This window comes from Phyllobates terribilis, unplaced genomic scaffold, assembly GCF_046119375.1.
Source record: "Phyllobates terribilis strain yellow unplaced genomic scaffold, ASM4611937v1 Scaffold_3__8_contigs__length_932513732, whole genome shotgun sequence".
NCBI lineage: Eukaryota > Metazoa > Chordata > Amphibia > Anura > Dendrobatidae > Phyllobates > Phyllobates terribilis.
This window is the reverse complement of record NW_027362763.1, coordinates 627,326,727-627,347,547: the sequence shown is the minus strand read 5'-3', so window position 1 is coordinate 627,347,547 and position 20,821 is coordinate 627,326,727. Positions and strand designations below refer to the sequence as shown.

Below are 20,821 nucleotides of genomic sequence, written 5' to 3'. Positions count from 1 at the left end.
GAACATATTTAGAAATATTAGGGGAGAGAGGGTGTAATCAGATCTGACTAGGGGTCTCCACTCCCCCTTTTCCTAGTGTTTGGGCTTCCTCCCCCTCTTCTCGTCGTCGTGCACTTAGTCTTTCCCTCACCTTGCGTGACACCAATGAGGGAGTTTGTCAGCATTTTTCTTGTCACTTACATCATCAAATTCCTTATATATAGATAGTAGTTTAGAAGATTGTTCAGGATCCTCTACAACCACGTCATTTGGTGAAGCCTGTGGGGAGTGAACAGTAGATGGAAAAGACACTTCTTTGGTTTCCCAAATTGATTGTGGGATGTAGTCCGTAGCCATGGCAACCCCAGGATTATTGGAGAATGTGGAGATGAGATTAGTAAGAAGGATAAGACCTCATGGTGATTAGGTTCCATAACTATCTCGAGGGGTTTAGTCTCTTGATTCACTGGTCCCGAATTTAGTTTCTATGATAACAGATGAAAGTCCATTTTAAATTTTTACCTTATGTTCCTATAAAATTTCCTTTTGCTCCTGAATCAACCATGGCAGATGTGGAAATCCAATGAGAATCAACTTGAAACTTGATGGAAAGGAAGCAATTAAAGTCCTTGTTTTCTTTTTTAATGTTGGGTGCAATAGGAAAAATTGAATGGAATGCAACATTCACTGGAGGCGGATTCTTCGTCGGAAAAGTTGGGATCCGCTGCCACTGTTTTACATAGTCGAGAAGGACAATTGATGAGAAAGTGGTCAGTCTTGCCACAATAAAAACACGGATTTTCCCGAAGTCTCCATTCTTTTCTCTCAGCATTTTCACATTTTAACAAGCTGTCGACCTGCATGGATTCAACCTCAGATATGTGAGGACTCTTTACCTCAAAGTCTCTAGGAATGGTGGTTGAAGCAGGTGGATAACTGTTACTATAAAAATCAAGAGGAAAGGGAAAGGGAAAAAGTATGTCAGCTCACCAGGTAATAGCCAGACTCATCCAGTCCCAACGAAGTCTTGCAGTGGAGACGCCCAGGTCATGGGTTACCAAGGTTCAAGTAATGAGAAAGCAAGCAAAGATGTCTCCAGCAGGACCAGGGTTGTATATATCTTGTTAAAACTTCACTTTTAATTTCATATTGTAAAAGCCAAGGATGAGTTACAAAATGAGCAATATAGCGGCTCTTAAGTACAGCACATTCCATTGGAACGTTTTTACAATATGAAATTAAAAGTGAAGTTTTAACAAGATATATACAACCCGATAACTGTTACTGTTGCGGGACCAGTTTGAATTCCACTTTTCCAATCTCCTCTCTGATAATCGGTTGTCTATACGAATGCAATGGTGAATGAAGTCATCAAAATTTGAGGAAGCTTTGGCCTGGGCTAGTTCATCTTTGAGTGCGCTGGAGAGTCCGTTCTTAATAAAATTTAATTATGCAAAATTATTCCATTTTGTATCAATAAACCACCGTCTGAATTTTGTGGCGTACTATGGAGCAGAGCTTACACCCTGACGCACCGGATTAGGGTCATCAAACACCTGGCTCATGGCAGCTAAGAAAGCCTCCAGATCATTAATTCGATCATCATGAGTCTCAATAAGGGGGCTGGCCCAAGCTAATGCTTTGTGTCAGTAGCATAATGATACACAATACTTTTGATCTGTCAGTATGGAAGTGAGCAGGGTGTGCACCAAAGTACACTCTGCACTGGTTGATGAATCCACAAAATTTATCACAGTCTCCACCAAACCTGAAAGGTGGGAGTGGAAGGGTGCAATCTTATTGCTTAGATCTTCCACAATATTCTGTAGATCCTGTGTAGCTTGTCCAAAAAATTGAACGCTATGAGATGTCTGAGTTTCAAATGCCGTGTATTTTGTTTTTAGTGTTTGCATATCTGCATAGATGTTGGTAAGCAAACCGTTCATCTTATTTAAATGAACTTCTTAATTTCACTCTGGGGCATCCATGATGAAAGCTTGAGTATCAGTGTTACAATATTGGCGTAGTGCTGCTGGAAACCAGTGGCTGAAGGAGCAATAGCAATGGCTGGTTCCTAAAGACCTACTGACAGAGAGAGGTATCCTGGGTGAGACGAATGTGAGGATCGACCCTGTGAAGGTACCTTCTAGTTGCAGGTGGTCGCAGGATGGCAACGTCAAGGCGGAGGCATCCTACAAGTCTCTACTGTCCACCAACCAGGAGGAGTTTAGGTCCATCTTTGTTTTCCAAGGGCACAGCTATTCCTGCCAGACGAGGAGAGGCTCTGCTAAGGAAGGTCCCTGATTCCATATCCGATCTGTTATGCCTCGATGATACCCAGACAGAGAAAGGCATTCTGGTAAAGAAGGAGGAGGGAGATGTGTTTTTATTCCCAGTAGCTCAGTGTTACAATACTGGAGTAGTACTGCTGGATCCAATGGCCAAAGGAGCACAAGCAGAAACAGCAAGCGGTAGTAGAAGTTCTTGGATAAAGCAAAGGAGTTGTAGGAAACAATCCGTGGATGAGAACAGTCTGGGTAAAAATGTTCAGGATATGAAGACGGAAACTAGGCTAACAGCTAGACACAATACTTCAAGCAATGAGTGCGAGTTCCATGTGGCTTTAAGTAGGCACAAATAGGAAACAAGATTGATTCAGCAGGTTCAGAATCTAACATATTAGTAAAGGGCAATTGCAGAACACAACCAGCAGCCTCCAGTGGTAAGGCGTGGAATTGCAGCACAATTAAGGTGAAAAATGGCAGCCATTAGTGGTCAAATTGTAGAAGGACAACAGGTATGACACTCCGAGAACGTGGTCCTGATGAAAGCTAGTGGAAGTTTAGGAGGAAGAATCTGGCTCCATCTTCTCTGCAAGGTGTCATCGGGAGCTTGAAGAAGAGGGGGCATAAAGGAGGGGTACTGTAACGGTGTGACCGACGCCCCTACATGTTGCCCCCTTCTCAATGAGTGAAGGGACGCCAGTTTACTCGCTGCCCCGACCTTCGGTGTGGCCCCCGGCGTGTTCCTGCTACTGCCTCCCCCGTGCACACCGCACTGTGTTCTTAAAGGGGCAGCGTGCACATGGTTAATGCTTCCAGCATTTAGTCAATAGTATGTTCACCTGCAAGGTGTCTCCCAACCAGTAGCTGGGAAAAATCTTGTATAAAAGGCACTCACCTCAAAAGGAAGGTGCCTGAGCAACCTTTATAGTTAGGTTAGGTGGTTGTGTGCAACTGTATGTTGCCAGGTCCCTGGTCTGCTATAGTTTCCCTCATCACTTTTCCCTTTTAGTCCAGTATAGTTGTCCATATTCCTGTGGCCGTTTCGGCGGTGTCTGTATCCTGATAGCTGCATCTGCGGTACCCGTCTCCTACCCTGGGAGCTGAGTGCTCAGGTATGTTCCCTGACCTTGAAACCACATCCGCAGTATGTGTACCCAGTGAATGCATCGACAATACCTGAACTGTTACCCAAGACCAAGGAGCTTGAACCCTGTACCAGTGGCAGTACTCTCCGCTCAGTCTGTCCTTGTCCCAAGTGGAAGTGGTGTCTGATCTTGTCGCAAGTGACCGTCCTGCCCTGATGTCTCTGCCCTTTGAGGTCAGCTGCTACTGCCGGACTCGCCCTGGAGTGGTACCTGGCAGCTACCTGCCACACAAGCCTCACCACTAGAGGCTCCAGCGAACAGCAAGGTTGCTGCTTAGTCACGCCCCTCCAGGGTAAGTTCGGTCTGTGGCACAGTGGGTCCACGAACCATGTGCGCCACCTAGGAGCAGAATACTAGCCTTAGTTTGGCCCGCTACAGGAGCAGTTTCAGCTTATTGTGAAAGTGTTGGAAATCTCCAATCTCATATTGAGAGGAGTCATCCTGGACAAACCTTTTAAAAATCTATGCGGCACATGTCTCTGGAAGCACAAGCCGGGCACTAGAATGGCATATTTGCCATTTTCCCTCTGCAACATCAATTATACACTAATTTCTGGAGAACGCAGTGAGGTAAAATTAGTCGTAGATTAAAGAGAGAGGTGGGCACCACCAAACAATAATTGGAGATCAACCCAATGCATATATAGCAATATAGCAATAACAACAAGAAAAGATATGCAAAAACGGGGATCTCATGATAAAATAAAATAATATATTTGATTAACGCATAATTAATACAGACAACATGGACATCAAAAAACAATTAAACAGCCCAAGATGAACTAATATGATAGCCTAACAATAACGGCAAAATTATCACCCATGTCTCATCAAAACAGATGTTAGTAATGAACAAATACAAATGATTAATCTGGACAAACCATCAAAACTTACAATGATTAGGCATTTCTGCCCCTGAAGAAGCTACATGGTTAAGTAGCGATATGCGTGGGGTTTCAGCACCCCTCCCAGTCTCCTTGAATCAGGTGCATATTCTATTGCTCTGCAGCTGTAAGCCTGGACATCCATCTACCTTATTTTTAGGAACACCAGACTTTTCTTTGTCCATACAGCAACTGTGGTGTGTCTGCCTTCAACCCCCTTGCCTCATTATTTGAGCTTTGACTGCTCTTAAGAGGACTTCTTTATCTAGGGGCTTTACTACAGATTTTGCTATTCACCTTTCCCGGCAGGCATCTATTGGTGTACATTTATGCATTTGCACATTATTTAAAGGTTCTTAGAAGGAATCTAGAATCTTTAGGCATCTGCACTTTAAGTATGGTACACATTGAGCTCTTAGGTTAACCACCCTTTAATGTGCGGTTTATTATTATTGGTTCATTTCTTACAGTATATGTGGTGGTTTTTCCATATTGATTTTCATTAACCTCTATTGTAAATTTTGATGGTTTGTCCAGATTAATCATTTGTATTTGTTCATTGATAACATCTGTTTTAATGGGATATTGGTGATAATTTTGCCTTTATTGTTAGGCTATCATATACTTCATCCTACAAGATGGAAACCTATTAAACAAAACAAAATAACAAAGATTAATGTTGTAATACTGGAATGGATTGTTTAATTAATGAGTGTTGTAATTTCTATAATGGTATTCGAATTGATATGCAATTTTCTGCTTTATTATGGTTATGGATATGGTTTGCACATTAATATCATGGCGGCCCGACGCTCATTGTGGGCGCGCACCTGCGCTGTGCCGCAGAGTCTCTCCCTCTGTGCCCGGCGTCAAATCGGATGTTCTGATGCGTGCGCATGCGCGGTCGGGCTTCCAGGACGCCGGCCGCAGGGAGCGATGCAAAGTGGACAGCGTGGATGCGCCGGTATACAGTCATGGCCAAAAGTATTGAGAATGAGACAAATAGTAATTTTTCCAAAGTTTACTGCTTCATTTTTTGTAATGGCAATTTGCATATACTCCTGAATGTCAAAGAGTGATCAGCTTAACAGCAATTACTGTACTTGCAAAGTCCATATTTGCCCAGAAAATGAACTTTAACCCCCAAAACACATTTCAACATCATTGCAGTCCTGCCTTAAAAGGAGCAGCTAACATCGTTTTAGTGATTGATCCATTAACACAGGAGTGGGTGTTGATGAGGACAAGGCTGGCGATCAGTCATGATTAAGCAAGAATGACATCACTGGACACTTTAAAAGGAGGCTGGTTCTTGGTATCATTGTTTCTCTTCAGTTAACCATGGTTATCTCTAAAGAAACACATGCAGCCATCATTGCACTGCACAAAAATGGCCTAACAGGGAAGAGTATCGCAGTTACAAAGATTGCACCTCAGTCAACAATCTATCGCATCATCAAGAACTTCAAGGAGAGAGCTTCCATTGTTGTCAAAAAGGCTCCAGGGCACCCAAGAAAGACCAGCAAGCACCAGGACCGTATCTTAAAACTGTTTCAGCTGCGGGATCGGACTATCAGCAGTGCCGAGCTTGCTCAGGAATGGCAGCAGGCTGGTGTGAGTGCTTCTGCATGCACTGTGAGGCGGAGACTCTTTGAGCAAGGGCTGGTTTCAAGGAGGGCAGCAAAAAAGCCACTTCTCTCCAGAAAAAACATCAGGGACCGACTGATATTCTGCAAAAGGTACAGGGAGTGGACTGCTGAAGTCATTTTCTCTGATGAATCCCCTTTTCGATTGTTTGGGACATCTGGAAAACAGCTTATTCGGAGAAGAAGAGGTGAGCGCTACCACCAGTCTTGTCTCATGCCAACTGTAAAGCATCCTGAAACCATGTGTGGGGTTGCTTCTCAGCCAAGGGAATCGGCTCACTCACAGTCTTGCCTAAAAACACAGCCATGAATAAAGAATGGTACCAGAATGTCCTCCAAGAGCAACTTCTCCCAACCGTCCAAGAGCAGTTTGGCGCCCAACAATGCCTTTTCCAGCATGATGGAGCACCTTGCCATAAAGCAAAGGTGATAACTAAATGGCTCATGGAACAAAACAGAGATTTTGGGTCCATGGCCTGGAAACTCCCCAGATCTTAATCCCATTGAGAACTTGTGGACAATCATCAAGAGACGGGTGGACAAACAAAAACCAACAAATTCTGGCAAAATGCAAGCATTGATTATGCAAGAATGGACTGCTATCAGTCAGGATTTGGTCCAAAAGTTGATTGAGAGCATGCCAGGGAGAATTACAGAGGTCTTGAAGAAGAAGGGGCAACACTGCAAATATTGACTTGCTGCATTAACTCATTCTAACTGTCAATATAACCTATTGGTACTCATAATATGATTGCAATTATATTTCTGTATGTGATAGAAACATCAGACAAACACTAATAAAAACCAGAGGCCAGCAGATCATGTGAAAATATAATTTTGGTGTCATTCTCAAAACTTTTGGCCATGACTGTACACAATGGATAAAAATTCTCCATTTCCTCTCTGAGCCCATAAGGGGAGCAAGTAATCACTGATGATTATATTAATGAAATATGATGATAGGCTCCATTTTGTGCCCAACCCCCCTGTGCTGCTATATGTATTCAGCTTGCACACTGCCTCAGTACCCCCCGAGGAAGCAAACACGCAAAACGCCCGTAGGGGTTGCTGGGCAGTGTGGGGCTATCACTATGGCATATGGTCTGTATTCTTGTGAGAAATTATGTACTGCCTAAATCGGTGTCTAGCTAGTCTTAGAAACCTATTATGTGTATTTATAATATGGCAATTTGAACTCTATACGATAATGTTCACCGATTTATTGGTATATATTTTACCTGTATGTCATAAGATTGGTTGCTTACAAGCAGTGATAAAGAACGCAAGTGAGCGTTCGAAACGCGTCTTGCTCCCCTACCCTGTCTATGCAAACCTTGTAATTTTTGCAAGTTTTTAATGGACGAAAAATAAAGAAAGAATTATTTTACCAGACGCTGGAACAACAATTCCTTTTTTTTAGCTGTTTTTAATTGTTTTTAGATGTCCATGTTGTCTGTATTAATTATGCGTTAATAAAATAGATTATCTTATTTTATCGTGAGATCCTGTTTTTGCCAGGGCAGTGGAGTCAGTAAGCCAAACCTCCGACTGAAACTCCCCAATTTACTGTAGTACAGATTCATCTCCGCTAAAAGTCTAGACCCTTAGATCATGAATAGGACATTTCATAACTTTCCTAAATTCTCATGAAAAAATATTCCCCAGACACTGCATTGAACTACTGTACTCAATTTATTATATATTTTAGGAGTTGGAGTCGGTCCATTTAATACCGACTCCACCAAAATGGACACAGACTCAGACTCCACAGCCCTGGTTTTAGCATATCTTTTCTTGTTGGTATTGGGGTTAAAATAGTCACTACATACCGAGATTACTTCCCTGAGTTTAATTTGCAAAATGGTGGGGTAACTTTTTGGGGATTCTTGGCGTTTTGAAAGCTTAGGGGCTTTGCAAACTGTGGCCATAAACTGCTCTAGGAAAGTCTGCTCCCTAAAAGCCAAATGGCGCTCTCTTCTGAGCCCTGCAGTACGCTCAAATAGAAGTGTATAACCGCATATAAGGCATTGCTGCATTCTGAAGAAATTGCTTTATATATATTTGGGTCCATTTCCTCCTATTATTCTTTGTGAAAATTAAAAATTTGGGGCTAAAACATTCTGTAAAGCATCAGTAGGTTTAAAATGCTCACCACATCCCGAGATAAGGTCATTTGTGTAGGGGGAGAATTGCTTTTCTAGCAGTACAAGCACTTTACAAATGTGGCATGGTGCCCGCAAACCATATGACCAAAGTCTGCTTCCCAAAACGGCACTCCTTTCTTTTGGAGCTCTACTGCATGCCCGAACAATAGTTTTCACCAACACATGGGCCACTGGCATAGGAAAAATTGCACAACAAAATGGGTTGTTCATTTTCTATAGTTAACCTTGTGAAAATGAACAATTTGGGGCAAAAGCAACATTTTTGTGGTATAATTTTTTTTTTTTATTCTCACAGCTCAATGTAATACAAATCTGGGAAGCACTTGTGGGTTCAAGGTGCTCACCACAGCTCTATATAAATTCATTGAGGGGTCTTGTTCCCAAAATGGGGTTAGTGGTGGTGGGTTTTCACTGTTTAGACACATCAGGTGACTTGCAAACGTGACATGGTGTCCCCTACCTATTCCAGTCAATTTTCCGCTCCAAAGGTCAAATTGTGCGCCTTCTCTTCGGAGCCTTGATGTGCACCTAAACAGTAGTTTTCCACCATATATGGGGTATCTGTGTACTCAAGAAAAATTGCACAACTAATGTTGGGGTCCTAAAAGGGTTAATAAATTTCAAGAATCTAGTTTTAAGCATTTTGAGGGGTGCAGTTTTTAAAATGGTGTCACTTTTGGGTATTTTCTGTCACATGGGCCCCTCAAAGTCACTTCAAATGTGAAGTGGTCTTTAAAAAAAAATTGGCTTTGTAAATTTCGCTGGAAAAATAAAAAATTGCTTAAAGCAAATCTTCCAGCAGGGTTTTGCTAAGTAAACTACAGGCCGTGTCACATTGGGGCTGTTGCACTGATTAAAATTATACATAAGGTGAAGAAATCAGTCTTGTGGTTCTAGTGTAATAAGTGTTTGCAGTTTTGAGTTAATGATATGCCCAGGGCTGTGGAGTTGGAGTCGAAGTCCATTTTTGTGGAGTCTGAATCGGGGTCGGTATAAAATGGACCGACCCAAACTCCTAAAATATATAATAAATTGGGTGCAGTAGTTCAATGCAGTTGGGAATATTTTTTTCATAAGAATTTTGGAAAGTTATGAAATGTCCTATAAACGTCTGTCCTATTCCTGATCTAAGGGTCTAGACTTTTAGCTGAGATTAATCTGTGCTACAGTAAATTTATCACTTAAATAAGAGAGGGAGTCAGAGTCATGGAGTCAGTGTAATGGAAATTGAGGAGTTGGAGGTTTGGCTTACCGACTCCACAGCCCTGGCTATGCCCGTGCTCCGGGGTGGGACTGTAGGCAGTGTCTTTCCTAGGTGCTCTTGGCCAGATCAGCAAGATAAGACCTTCCCATAGGCCCGCCTCAAAGCACAAGTATGTTCTTCATCATAGAGACAGACAGACAGAGATGGGCCTGTGGGCAGGTCTTATCTTGCTGATCTGGCCTAAAGCACCAGGATAAGACCCTGCCTAAAGTCCCGCCCCAAAGCACGAGCATTTAATTATCTCCAAACTGCAAACACTGATTACACAAGAACCACAAGACGGATTTCTTCACCTCAGGTATCATTTTAATCAGGGTAACAGTCCCAACATGACACTGCCGGTAATTTATTTAGCACTATCCCGCTGACAGGTTTGCTTTAACTCTTCATTTTCTAACAAAAAAAATAATGTTAAAAAAATGATGCTGATGTGAAGTAGACGAGGTAAATGTTATTTATTAACTATTTTGTGTGGTATAATTATCTGATTTAAGGGCAAAAAAGTTCAAAGTTTGAACATTTCAAAAACTGTTAACTTTTTGATATTTTCATACATAAACACAAATTATATTGATGTAAATTTACTACTAACTTAAAGTAAAACGTGTTTTGAAAAAAACAATCTCAGAATCACTGGGATATGTTTAAGCATTTCAGAGTTATTACTATATAAAGTGACACTGGTCAGAATTTAAAAATTATAGCCTGCTCAGGAAGGTGAAACTAAGCTTCGAAGTGAAGGGGGTTAAAAGGATTGTCTTATCTTGTGAATTTGGTAACATCAAAGTGCTTGTGAAAACAAGCACTTTGTAATTTACCTCAAATCTGTCAAGGATTAAAAAATTTATATAGGTCGTTGACTAGCTTACTGGTCACCCCTATAGCTATCTATTGTAAGATGGCTGTAAGACATCTATTGGATGGGAGATAAACCCGGAGTAATGCTTTAGTACATATAGGACTAAAAGGGGTTAATCGGCGATGACAAGTTGATTGCGAGCAACTGAAGAGTTAGAAGAGACAGCTGCTCACTATATCTCCACCCGTGGGTGTGGTTCACTTTGTAAAATGAGACCTGTTTGTCTCACATATGTCTGTGCGTATGGAGGTGTGCAGATCTCCTGGATTGAGTGCCTTTGCTAAAGGACTAAGAAGCTGGACTCTAAGCCAGGCGGGCTAACCAGCACTATTATATGAACTTGTTACTTTATTTTTTTCTTTGTGCCAAATAAAGACTGTATTTAAGTTTTCCTGTGATGTGGTTTAAGAGGACTGAAATAAACCAGCCAGACATTAAAAATAAACGGTTCCTGTGATACCGTAGTAAGCGCTGCACTGAAGCGGACAGGATAGCTCGCTCCAAGTAGATTCGGTCCACCTATACTTCTCTAATGCAGCAGAAGTAAAGCTTCCTCTATTTGCAGTGTGGGATGGATAGTGTAGAGTTTGGGCTCCCAGCAAGCAAGAAGAGGAGTGGTTTATTTCTGAAGAAAGAAATAAAAATAAGGGAAAATCCTTTCCGATGGTTAACCCTTTTTGTGCTTCTATACTTCAGTTGCATTTGGTTACTTGTTTCATTCTTGCACAACTAATGGAAAGTTGTGCACCAGTGTGGAGTCAATGGGTGGCATAAAAAGCGCTGTATGAAACGTTTTTTGATCCAGCTCCAGGACAAATTTGTGATTGCCGAGTATAATTCCAAATATAACTAGTCAGTGCTACAATCCCTTTTCCTCTGGAGTTTCTATACAGTACACAAAAGAAAAAACACTTAATAACCAGATAAATATAAAAAGGTCTTAGGGAGTTTTTATCTAAGAAATTCTGAATGCATAAAAAAAAGTTCAACTACGTTTACTGTACAGCAGCATGTGATAGATTCAGCTGGACTTGACATTTTAAACAAAGAATTTACTAAACCTTTTCTTCAGCATCTCGCTTAGTCCGCTCCTCCTCTTGATATCTCCGTTCTTCTTCTTGTCTCAAGCGTTCTTCAGCTTCCAGTTTGCGAATTTCCTTCAGTTGTTGTTGCCGCCTTTTCTCTTCATCCTGTAACTAAATGACATCATTTTCTTTAATGATGCTTTAATACATTTTAGAATGGTCTATTTAGCAAGCTGTTAAAAATAGAGCTTGATCTAAATATGGTGAGATTATCAAAATGTCAACTAGTTAATTCACTAAATTTAAATTACCATTTGTAAAAAACTGAAAGCAGCAGAGGCAAAAATAAAGAGTAATCATACTACATAAAGAGCTTAATCTTGAGGTGAGTCCGACTTACTCTGGCTCTGCCATTACCACCACAGCTTCTACTGATCTATTCCTTTCTGATCAAAACTTAATGCTACAACACAGAATCAACCTGCTTATGAAATACATATTTAAATGCGGGGAATCCGAAAATGTAATTAGTTTTTTTTTAATTGGAAGTGGTTCCAGAAATATGAAGTTTTATTAAATGCACACACTAGAAATCCAAGCGGCCGAATTACCGTATTTTTCAGACTATAAGACGCACCGGACCATAAGACGCACCCCAAATTTTGGGGTGGAAAATAGGAAAAAAATAATTTTTTATAACATGGGGTCCATCTTATAGTCTGATTAGGTATTTTACCTGGGGGGTGGTGGAGCAGGAGGCAGGGTCCTTCAGGAAACCGGCCCGGCGGAAGTGGAGGAATGCTGCGGACCCTGGATACATGAAGCCGGTGCTCCAGCAGCTGTGAGTTGCGGTGATGGTGGAGCAGGATCGCAGGTTCCTCCATTCCCTGCCTCAGGAACTGGGCAGCAGAAGAGGTGAGATGCCGGTGTCTGGTTGGGGCCTGTGGACTGGCCTCTGGCCTGAGGACAGGCCTGGGGCCTGGACCTGTGAGCGGTGTCCAGTGGTGCGGCAGAGCAGAGTGTGCGGCTTCTGGTGGCCATCTTCCTGAGGCTGTGATCTACAGGAAAATGGCCGCCGGAGCTCCGGGTGGGCGCATGCGCCGGCGGCCATTTTCCCGTGGATCACGGCTTCGGGAAGATGGCCGTGGCCACCGGAAGCCACACACGCTGCTCTGCCGCACACCGCTAACAGCCCGGCAGAGGCCCCGGTTCCTCAGCCTCACCGCTGGACGCCACTCACAGCCCGGCACAGGCCCCGGCTCTTCTGCTTCACCATCCGACACCAGCACAGGTAAAGGCCCCGGCTCCAGCCGGATCTCACCTCTGCCGCCGGAGGACCCTGCGATCCCAGCTCCACCACCACCGGTAAAGTAACGTTCGGACTATAAGACGCACCCCCCATTTTCCTTCCAAATTTTGGGGAAAAAAAGTGTGTCTTATGGTCCGAAAAATACGGTAATTCTTTAGCATAAAAAACATACAATTTTTTTTCATACAGAGATTTCCACACGATCTGCCCTGGGCAATGCACTTTTTGAATTGGCGAACGTCTCTGTAATCTTATAAATTTTATTTTTGTTATCCATAATGCCATTTACTAATTTATTAATTATGACAACTATGTTGTTTATCGTGTAAAAAGGCTAAAAGTGAATAGACATGGGTAATCTGAGTTTGTTTTTATTATGTAGAGCACTCTTTTCTAGCTTCCGAAACTCGGGTTGCTAGTTGTTTCATATTTAGCTGTTACATTAAAGGGGTGTAATTTTTTTTGCTGTTTAAAAGCATATAAATGTGGCTAAAAATCATTTTTGCAATGGGTTTTATTAAAAATATTGCACTGTTGAATTACACACTCTTTTGGTGGCTTCAGAATGAGTTACAAGGATTGGCCATATTATCTTTATTTTAACAGATGTGTTGAGGACATCATGTTGTTGCACTTACTATTACATAGGTATGACAGGTTCTCCTCCTGCTTTTGTTACTGCACCTTTCCTCACAGACTGCACATCTCTCCATTCCATACAATGGCTGCTGGGGAGGAGCATGTCCAGACCTGTCCGTCAGCTTTGTCCCATTGAAAACCTCACATGAAAAAACTGTTTTCTATTGGAGGAGACTGATGGACAGGTATGGACATGCTCCACTAATAGCAGCCATTGTATGGACTGCAGAGCTGCACTAACTAGAGCAGTAGGTGTACAACCCCTGCAACTCATTCAGCAGCCAGCAATAAACAGTGAAATAAAGCGGCTATAGGAGACAAAAAAACAATTGCAAAATACATTTTTAACATCAATTGCATGTGTTAGTGAAAAAAAAAATTGTCCCCAAAAGAGGACAATCCCTTCCATTTTAACAAATGACCAGGGTAAAGGAATATGCAAATTGCCTCTTCAGAAAGGAAGAGGACAGGAACTGTAGTACCACCTATTATAAGTTGCAATCCTAAAAGTCAATATAAACCCTTTAATGAGCCTTGCCATACGAGTTAGGATAAAAGCCAAACCAATAGTCAATAGTGACTTTTAGGATTGCTACCAATAGTTGGCACTAGAGTTCTAGTCCTCTTCCTCTCTGAAGAGGCAAATTGCAGGGTAAAGTAAGCAAAATGCTAAGAAAAAAACAATTTTTTTTTTTTAAATCTGACATTTTTTACACCAATCTATGAAAAAGTTGGAGAAATATGCATAAAATATATTGAAAATACACGTCGTAAAGGGTTTGTTCTCAAGTTCATACCTCCCAACTTTTGAAGCCTAGAAAGAGGGACAGATGCGGCAATTTTGGCCACTCCCTGGCCACACTCCAATCCACGCCCATTTACCATTTCTTTCTCCCCTGGCAGGAGAACTTGTCAGAGGGGTGTGGTAGTAAGGGATTTTTAACAGTCACTCCAGACTGCAGGGTGTAGACCCAAATCAGGGACTGTCTGCTGTATCTAAGACAGTTGAGACTAGAGATGAGCGGATCGATTCACGGGTCTCTCGTTGAGTGTGCAGGACAGTGCTACTGGGTGGCTGGCCATAAGCCGTGAATATCTAACCTTCCAGCGTCCCCGATGAGGCTTTTGATTAGCCAGAGCTGGTGTGACATCATCTGTGCGTTCTGTTCATCTCTAGTTGGGACCTGTGGATTATTTTTTGTTCCTTCATTCACAGTCATAGCAGCCAGAAGTTTATCATCTTTTTGAAGCTTCATTATACGACATCCGGCTTTTTTGTGTCTGTAAGGCAGTGTTCACACGTTGCAGAAATACTCTGTTTTTAGTTTTCTGAAGGATCGGCACCAAACTACACAATTATTGCTGCATTTTTTTATGTCATTTCCCATTTTATTTGATGCATTTCTGGCGCAGATGTGAAGCTGCGTTTTAAGTGCTTTTGATAGTACAGAAAAGATTTGATTCATAATAAAGTAACTGCAGTTTTTTTTACATGCGTTTTTTAGGCTTCAAATATAAGACGAGAAAAAAAAGCATAAAAACCGCAACTTTATATGCAAAGCGAGAGCAGTTCTCATGAAATCACATCCACTTTGCTTGGACAGTTAAATAGAGCAAAATTTCTGTGCAAAAAAACAGCAGAACAAAATGCGGCATTTATGCTACATGTGAACATGGTCTAAATGTCCAAGTGAAGTGGACGTGATTCCATAAAATCTCCGCCCTCTGTGGTCTGAAGACGCCGCTGAACTCTGTGGTTTTGGTGCATTTTTTCTTTATAGACTACTTCTTCTAAAAAAAAAAAACGCATGAAGAAAAAAAACAGTTGCATTTTTAAGCTCAGAATCAAAGCATTTCTGTATTATTAAAAAAACATTAAAAACGTGGATTCACACCTGCAGAAAACATGTAGAAAAAAAGCAGTAGAAAAAATGCAGCATTCAAAATGTGAACACTGCCTCAGCGTTATGTTTTTAAGAATTTTTTTATGACTTTAATAGAGAAAAATATCAATCATGCCATTTACTGACACCCAAAAATAATCTGATCGCTGTGTTCTGCGGGTCGTTACAATTACAGGGACACCAAACATTTCTATGTTATGTGCTGATTTGTGATGTTTATTATTTTTTAATAAGTGCATTAAACATGACAAAATTTTAAGTGTTTTTCATCATTTTCTAGTAATTTTACTGGTTAGAAAAAAAAAAACTCTCTTATTCTCAAACTAGAATACCATACATAGAAATCGATTGCATGTTTATGGAATCTGTGCAGAAAAACTTGGCACTCTATTTGAAAATAAATAAGTTCCTTTTATTTGCATTCATATAGAGTTAAACGTTTTCGATCCTGGTACAGACCTTCAAGTTTTTCTGCTCTATATGATATATGAGTTGGATACCCTCCTTGTGCACCTGAATCAGTTTACTGCAATAGTGCCATATATTATCCTATTCTATGGAATCTGTGCAGTCAGAGCCTGCTTTACAAATCAAGTACACAAAACTCTGCTCATGTCATTACTAGAGCCTATAGCTCAGTATATTCAGCTCCAGCCTGGGATGTTGAGGGTTGTGGGTTTGAAACATGGGGGAGCCTCTCACAAAAAAAATAGAGAAATTACACTTTTGTAATTGCTTATAATAAAAATTTTAGTTTTTAGCTACAAAAATCTGACTTTTTTTCACCATGGAATACAAGTACAAAGAAATACACTGATGTATCCAATGTACTTGTATTCTCTGCTTCAGGAGTCACTGCCTGATGAAGAGGTCAACTTCTCCCATTATGAGCTGTGGCCTCCTGGGAGACCCGATGGTGAGTGAAGTGAATAAATTAAATATAATTTATGCACTTCGCAGGCAGAAGCAATGAAGATGTCGGAGAGGTGAGTATAAGCTGGGAGAACAGTTGAGACGTGGCGGGACTGAGCCTTCAAAGTGGGACAGTCCCACTGAATACGGGACGGTTGGGAGCTATGCTTAAACACGAGCCACAAGCAGGCTCTATGCTTTACAGCTGGCTGACGCTACTCAGAAGCAGGTCGAAATCGTTGGATCTGAACAGCTTCAGTCCAACTGCAAATCCTTCCATGCTTCAGAGGCACAGCTAATCAGCCTTTGCTGGCACCCTGAAAGAGGGCACAGTGGCACAACCATGCTGGTCTAAACTATCAATCTTGATGGGGCACCGCTCCCTGAAAAAGTAGAGAGCTGTAATGCCAGGAGTGGTACTCTCCTGAAGCTTCAAATTGTCAAAAGACTTTAACCACAACATGCAAATTTGCTTACATGTACTTTGTGAAGTGGAGCAATTTATGACTTCAGAATGATGATATGGGCACAGGAGCTGTGCCCAAGCCATCTGCAATGGTAGCTGGCTGTAATATTGAGTCCCTAGCTACAACTGCTGGAACTAGAGCTTGCTCAGTTCCAAGCAGAATGACCCCCCAGATACCATGGTCAAGAGTAACTATGGTAAATAAGGAGTTTAAAGTTTGTCACTATGAAAATGCAATTCAATCTGCACCATTTTATTGAGCAGGAGGAGCCAAGCAAATAAATATATAGTTTTGTAAGAAAAGATTCGGTATTACCTGTGATGTAATCACTTAATCCTCTGCCCTTTCAGGGACTTTCAGTCCAGTGGGCAGTCCGATCAGTGACTGATGGATGTCTCTATGCATTCTTACACATGGACGGCTGTCAGTCACTGGATGGACCGCCTACTGGACTGAAAATCCCAAACAGAGCAGAGGCTTAAATCACTAAATCACAGGTTATGCTGAATCTTATATATTAATCTGCTCAGCTCCTCCTGCTCTAATACATGGTGGCTGCAGATTAGACTGCATTTTCATGGTGACAGGTTGCCTTTAACAGTTCTATTTTTTTTAATGAAAGAAACAACATCTATTTAGGATCTACATAGTTGTGTTAGCCTGCAGAAGAAGGTTAGTAAGTCAAATGCACTACTTAGTGAACGCTGTAAAAATTAAATACTATTCCACATATATTTTTTTATCCCTTTCAACAAAAACATGCGATTAAGTGCTTATCAAGTGGTTTGTATCTCAAAATAGAACAAATAAAAACAGCATGTCGCACATACAAAAAACCCAAATCTATATACAAATCTGTCTATGGAATAATTTGAGGGTCACTGAATAGGGCAATCAAAAATAAGTTTAAAAAGTTTCTTGCTTTTTTTTTTTTTGCAAATGTAATAATACAAACGAAAAATCTAAAATCTAAACTTGGCATTGTCCTAAATGTTAAATTAAAAAGTTATGACTAGTGTTGAGCGAACATGCTCGACAATGCTCGGTACTCGCCCGAGCATCTCACTACTCGGGATGTTCGGCGAGCACCGAGCGTTTCCGGGTTACTCGGGCGGGAGCTCGGGTCTCCGCCCTGCATGTTTGGCGCTCTTTACAGAGCCAATGAACATGCAGGGATTGCCAGCCAGTCACTGTAATGCCGTAGCCATGTTGTTTGTGGGCATTACAGTGATTGGCTGGCCGCACAGCGTCACCTTGAGTATTTAAAACCGGGCGCTGCCATCTTGGACACAGTCGCTCCGGATCAGACAGTGTAGGGACAGCGCTGCTGACCTAGGGAGAGATTTATCCTGCAAAATAGTTAGTGTAGGGTCTGTAAAGGCTGCCAGATCAAACAGACAGTCCTTCTCAGGACTAATATCCATCCCAGATACCAGGCAGGCAGGCAGGCTGTATAGGAGACGCAGTGGTTATACCAGCAAACGCTGCATTACAGTCCTGTGTGCTCCTGTTGCTGAACTTAGCTCCAGGTCCCGGGGGCCAGGAAAAATCTTTTTTTTTAATCTAAATCCTCTTTTTTTTTTTCCTCCTTCACAATGTACAAATACCCGTCTTATTAACCTTTTGGTGCCCCCCCCCCCCCCCCCCAAAAAAAAAAAAAAAGTGTGCCTCTGTTTTTTCAAACACAAATATATCTGTTGTAAATGGTCTGGTGTAGGCCAGAGAAATAGAAGTGTGGTTTTGCAGTTCTATGGGCCATTTGTATGTAAAAAAAACAGTTTGTGTGTGTCGCTCACTGTTCAGCCGCAAATATAAATATATTTTAAAAAGCCTGGTATACACCAGTAGATTATTACTGTGGTTTTGATGTTCCACGGTAAAACATCTCTATTATCCTGTTTTTGGCATTTTTTGCTGTGTAAAAATAATAAGTGTCTCCCTGATTTTTCAGACACAAATATATCTGTTGAAAATAGTCTGGTGTAGGCCAGAGAGACAGAAGTGTGCTTTTGCTGTTCCACGGTAAAAAATCTCTATTATCTTGCTTTTTGCATTTTTTGCTGTAAAAAAAAAAAAAAATAGTGTCTCCCTGATTTTTCAGACACAAATATATCTGTTGAAAATAGTCTGGTGTAGGCCCGAGAAATACAAGTGTGGTTTTGCAGTTCCACGGTACAAACCTCTGTATTATCCACTTTTGGGCCATTTGTATCTAAAAAAAACAGTTTGAGTGTGTCGCTCACTGTTCAGCCGCAAATATATATATATATATTTTAAAAAGCCTGGTATGCACCAGTAAATTATAACTGTGGTTTTGCTGTTCCACGGTAAAAAATCTCTATTATTCAGGTTTTGGTAGTTTTTTCCGTAAAGAAAAACAGTAGTGTCTCCTGACTGTTGTGACACAAAAATATATCTGTTGAAAATAGTCTTGTGTAGGCCCGACATCCCAGTGTGGTTTCGCAGTTCCACGGGTCAAATCGCTGTACTATCCAGTTTTGGGCCTTTGGTATCTAAAAAAAAAAAGCAGTTTGAGTGTGTTGCTCACTGTTCAGCCGCAAATATCTCTATTTAAAAAAGTGTGGTATTCCCCAGTAAACAATAACTGTGGTTTTCCTCTTCCACGGTTCTAATCTACTCTTTATTACCCTTTTTCCATTGATAGTGCAAGTGTAAGCTATTTTACTTCATTTACAATGGGCAAGGCGCGTGGCAAGGGACGTGGAAGTGGACGTTCTGGTGATGGTTCGTGCAGAGGACGGGGCCGTGGCCAAGGTGAGAATGTGCCACAACCAACAGCCACATCTTCTCGCTCCCACTTCTTGACCGAATTACTAGGGAAGCACAGAACAACACCAGTATTGAGAACTGATCAGTGTGAACAGGTTATTAATTGGATAGCAGATAATACTTCCAGTTACCTGGGCACCACCACCTCCGGTCTGTCTTCCACACGGTCAACTCTTAGTAGCCGTGAGTCTCGACCGCATACTCCTCCTCACCCTGATGCTCCTTCCTCCCACCATGCCGAGTGTCGTCAGACAGCAAGTGATCCCACACTTGGACACTCTGAAGAGCTGTTCACTGGTCCATTTCCATATTTGGGCCCCTCGCCTGATACGCTTGAAGTGGTGGAAGAGGAGATCCCATGTTGCGATGCCCAAATATTTGAACAGCCACGGCCACAGGAAGTCGACGTTGGCAATCTGTCACAAGAGGTGGACGATGACGAGACACAATTGCCAGGAAGTGAGGAGGAGGATCGTGGTGCGCAAGTGGAAGAGGAGGAGGTGGTGGCTGATCTAGTAACTGACCCAACGTGGAAGGAGGACATGCAGAGTGAGGCCAGCAGCACGCAGGGGGAGGGAGGCAGAGTACCCCAACAGGCAGGAAGAAGCAGTGTGGTGGCCGCAGACAGAAGGCAGGCAACCGTTCCCCGTAACACCAACACGAGGGACGTTGCCAGTACAAGCGGTAGGTCTTCCAGAGTCTGGAATTTTTTTAAAGACTCTGCTGATAACCCCAAAAAGGCCATATGTTCCACCTGCCATGCCAGCATCAGCAGGGGTGACAAAACTACCAGCCTGACCACCACCAGCATGATCAGGCACATGGCAGCAAAGCACCCGACTTTGTGGGGCGAAAGCCAGGGTCCACGACCAGTGTCAGGGGGTGTCACCACTACTTCTTCCACTGTTGTTCGTGCAATAGAACCCCCTGTTGTGTGTGCAAGGCAATCCCCTGTCCATACTGCATGTAAAGATGCCCACACCTCTCAGTCTTCACTTGTTATGGCAGTTTCTCAAGAAACAGCATCAACGTCCACGTCCACGTCCCACCACAGCGTTCAATTGTCCATATCCCAGACCTTTGAACGAAAGCGGAAATTCGCAGCTAACGCCCCACAGGCCACAGTCCTAAATTCGCACATTTCACGACTGCTTGCATTGGAAATGCTGCCTTTTAGGCTGGTGGAGATGGAATCCTTCCGCAATCTTATGGCGGTGGCCGTCCCTCGGTACTCGGTCCCCAGCCGACACTATTTTGCCCGGTGTGCCATCCCCGCACTACACAAGCACGTGTCCCAAAGCATCTGCCGTGCCCTCAACAACACAGTTACTGGGAGAGTCCACCTGACAACGGACACGTGGACAAGTGCTTGTGGCCAGGGACGGTACATCTCTCTGACGGCACACTGGGTAAACATAGTGGAAGCCGGGACCCAGTCGGACCTTGGGACGGAACACGTCCTCGCCACACCGAGGATCGCGGGCCCTATGTCAGTCAGAGTTGCCCCCACAGTGTACAGCTCCTGCGCATCCTCCTCCTCCTCCTTCT

At 42.4% G+C, this 20,821-nt stretch overlaps 1 protein-coding gene across 26 annotated transcripts in view; it reads right to left on the bottom strand.

Moving 5' to 3' along the window:
• AFDN (afadin, adherens junction formation factor) overlaps nt 1–20,821 on the bottom strand; it is a 504,890-nt gene that overhangs the window by 63,545 nt on the left and 420,524 nt on the right. For 20 of the 26 annotated variants that reach the window (XM_073671547.1, XM_073671557.1, XM_073671558.1 and 17 more), the window contains one exon: nt 11,289–11,423. In XM_073671547.1, the coding sequence (XP_073527648.1) occupies nt 11,289–11,423 (135 nt within the window). Of the gene's footprint in view, nt 1–11,282; nt 11,424–20,821 lie in introns of those variants that run through there. The other 6 variants (XM_073671549.1, XM_073671552.1, XM_073671560.1 and 3 more) reach the window with 2 other exon arrangements.